At 48.7% G+C, this 1,674-nt stretch overlaps 1 protein-coding gene across 1 annotated transcript; it reads right to left on the bottom strand.

Moving 5' to 3' along the window:
- Positions 1–384: 384 nt before the first annotated feature.
- Positions 385–1,397, bottom strand: LOC146759482 (olfactory receptor 14C36-like). Its single transcript, XM_085510401.1, has one exon. It carries the CDS (start codon positions 1,348–1,350, stop codon positions 385–387), a length of 966 nt encoding a protein of 321 aa, XP_085366527.1. The 5' UTR covers positions 1,351–1,397.
- Between the last annotated feature and the right edge of the window lie 277 nt (positions 1,398–1,674).

The following is a 1,674-nucleotide window of genomic DNA, read 5'->3' as shown; positions in this document are numbered from 1 at the left end:
CCCTGCCAAGGGTCTGTAAATCAGGACTTAGCCTGCCTGCTTCGTAAGGCTAAGGAGGGGTTTTTCAAAATCAGAGCCACCATGCCAGTGCCTTTGCCAGCCTGTAGTCATAGCTTCCAATTATCTTCTCTAACAAGTCCCTTGGGAAGCTTAGTTTGTAAAGGCCCTCAGTGGGCCATTAATACTCCAAGAAACGTCACTGTTACCTCTGACTCTGTCTTGTTGAGCACAGAATCACAGAATCACAGAATCACAGAATTGTAGGGGTTGGAAGGGACCTCTAGAGATCATCGAGAATAATAATCATATAATAAGAATAAATTACACAGATAAAATGGCACAGAACAAACAATAAAAGACAGCATGATTCAGTAAAGGGCTGCATTACAAGCCATGAATTCCAAAAGATGGGCAGATCACTGCTTTTGAAACACATTTAGTCATCACTTTCCTCACTGCATCCTTGACCTCCCTGTTCCTCATGCTGTAGATGAGGGGGTTCACTGCTGGAGGCAACACTGAGTACAGAATTGCCAACACCAGGTCCATGGATGGGGAGGAGACAGAGGAAGGCTTCAGGTAGGCAAAAAAGGCAGTGCTGAGAAAGACGGAGACCACGGCCAGGTGAGGGAGGCATGTGGAGAAGGCTTTGTACCGTCTCTGCTCAGAGGGCATCCTCAGCACAGCCATGAAGATCTGCACATAGGAAACCACAATGAAAACAAAGCACCCAAAGTATAAACTGACACTAAAGATGAGAAGCACAACTTCCCTGTGGTTGGAGCCTGAGCAGGAGAGATTGAGGATCTGGGGGATTTCACAGAAAAACTGGTTCAAAACATTGCCTTGGCAGAGAGGCAGTGAGAATGTGCTGGCAGTGTGCAGTAGGGAATTGAGAACACCAGTTCCCCAGGCAGCTGCTGCCATGGTGGCACAAGCTCTGCTGTCCATCAAGGTCCCGTAGTGCAGGGGCTTGCAGATGGCAACGTAGCGGTCATAGGACATGATGGTGAGATGGAAATACTCTGCTGAGATGAAGAAGACAAAGGAAAAGAGCTGTGCAGCACATCCTGTGTAGGAGATGGCCCTGGTGTCCCAGAGGGCGTTGGCCATGGCTTTGGGGAGAGTGGTGGAGATGTAGCCCAGGTCGAGGAGGGCCAGGTTGAGGAGGAAGAAGTACATGGGGGTGTGCAGGTGCTGGTCACAGGCTACGGCTGTGCTGATGAGGCCGTTGCCCAGGAGGGCAGCGAGGTAGATGCCCAGCAAGATCCAGAAGTGCAGGAGCTGCAGCTGCCGTGTGTTTCCCAGTGGCAGGAGGAGGAACTCGCTGAGGGAGCTGCTGTTGGACATCTGCTGTTCTGGGCTTGGAGTCCTGTTCAGGGTGCAGAAGATAATGACAAGTTCAGACGATTCTCAAAGACACTCCTTCTGCTATGCTACTAAATTTTCCATTCCCTCTCAAAAATGATCATTTAACACCATAACTTGAATTTATTTCCATGAACTTCACAATCCCTTAAGGAGAAGAAGATTAGGGAACTATTTCTCTCTTCTCATTTCCTAATCATATCCCAGCCTTCTGGATATTTTCCTCTTTACTCCAGATACTCTTCGAGACCCCAGCCCCAGCCCCTCTGCACTTCAATTTGTCTTTGAGAAATCTGCCTGTTTGCA

Source organism: Coturnix japonica, chromosome 10 (genome assembly GCF_054131305.1).
Source record: "Coturnix japonica strain WE chromosome 10, WE-NBRP24, whole genome shotgun sequence".
In the NCBI taxonomy this organism is placed as follows: domain Eukaryota; kingdom Metazoa; phylum Chordata; class Aves; order Galliformes; family Phasianidae; genus Coturnix; species Coturnix japonica.
This window is presented reverse-complemented; position numbering and strand designations above follow the sequence as displayed.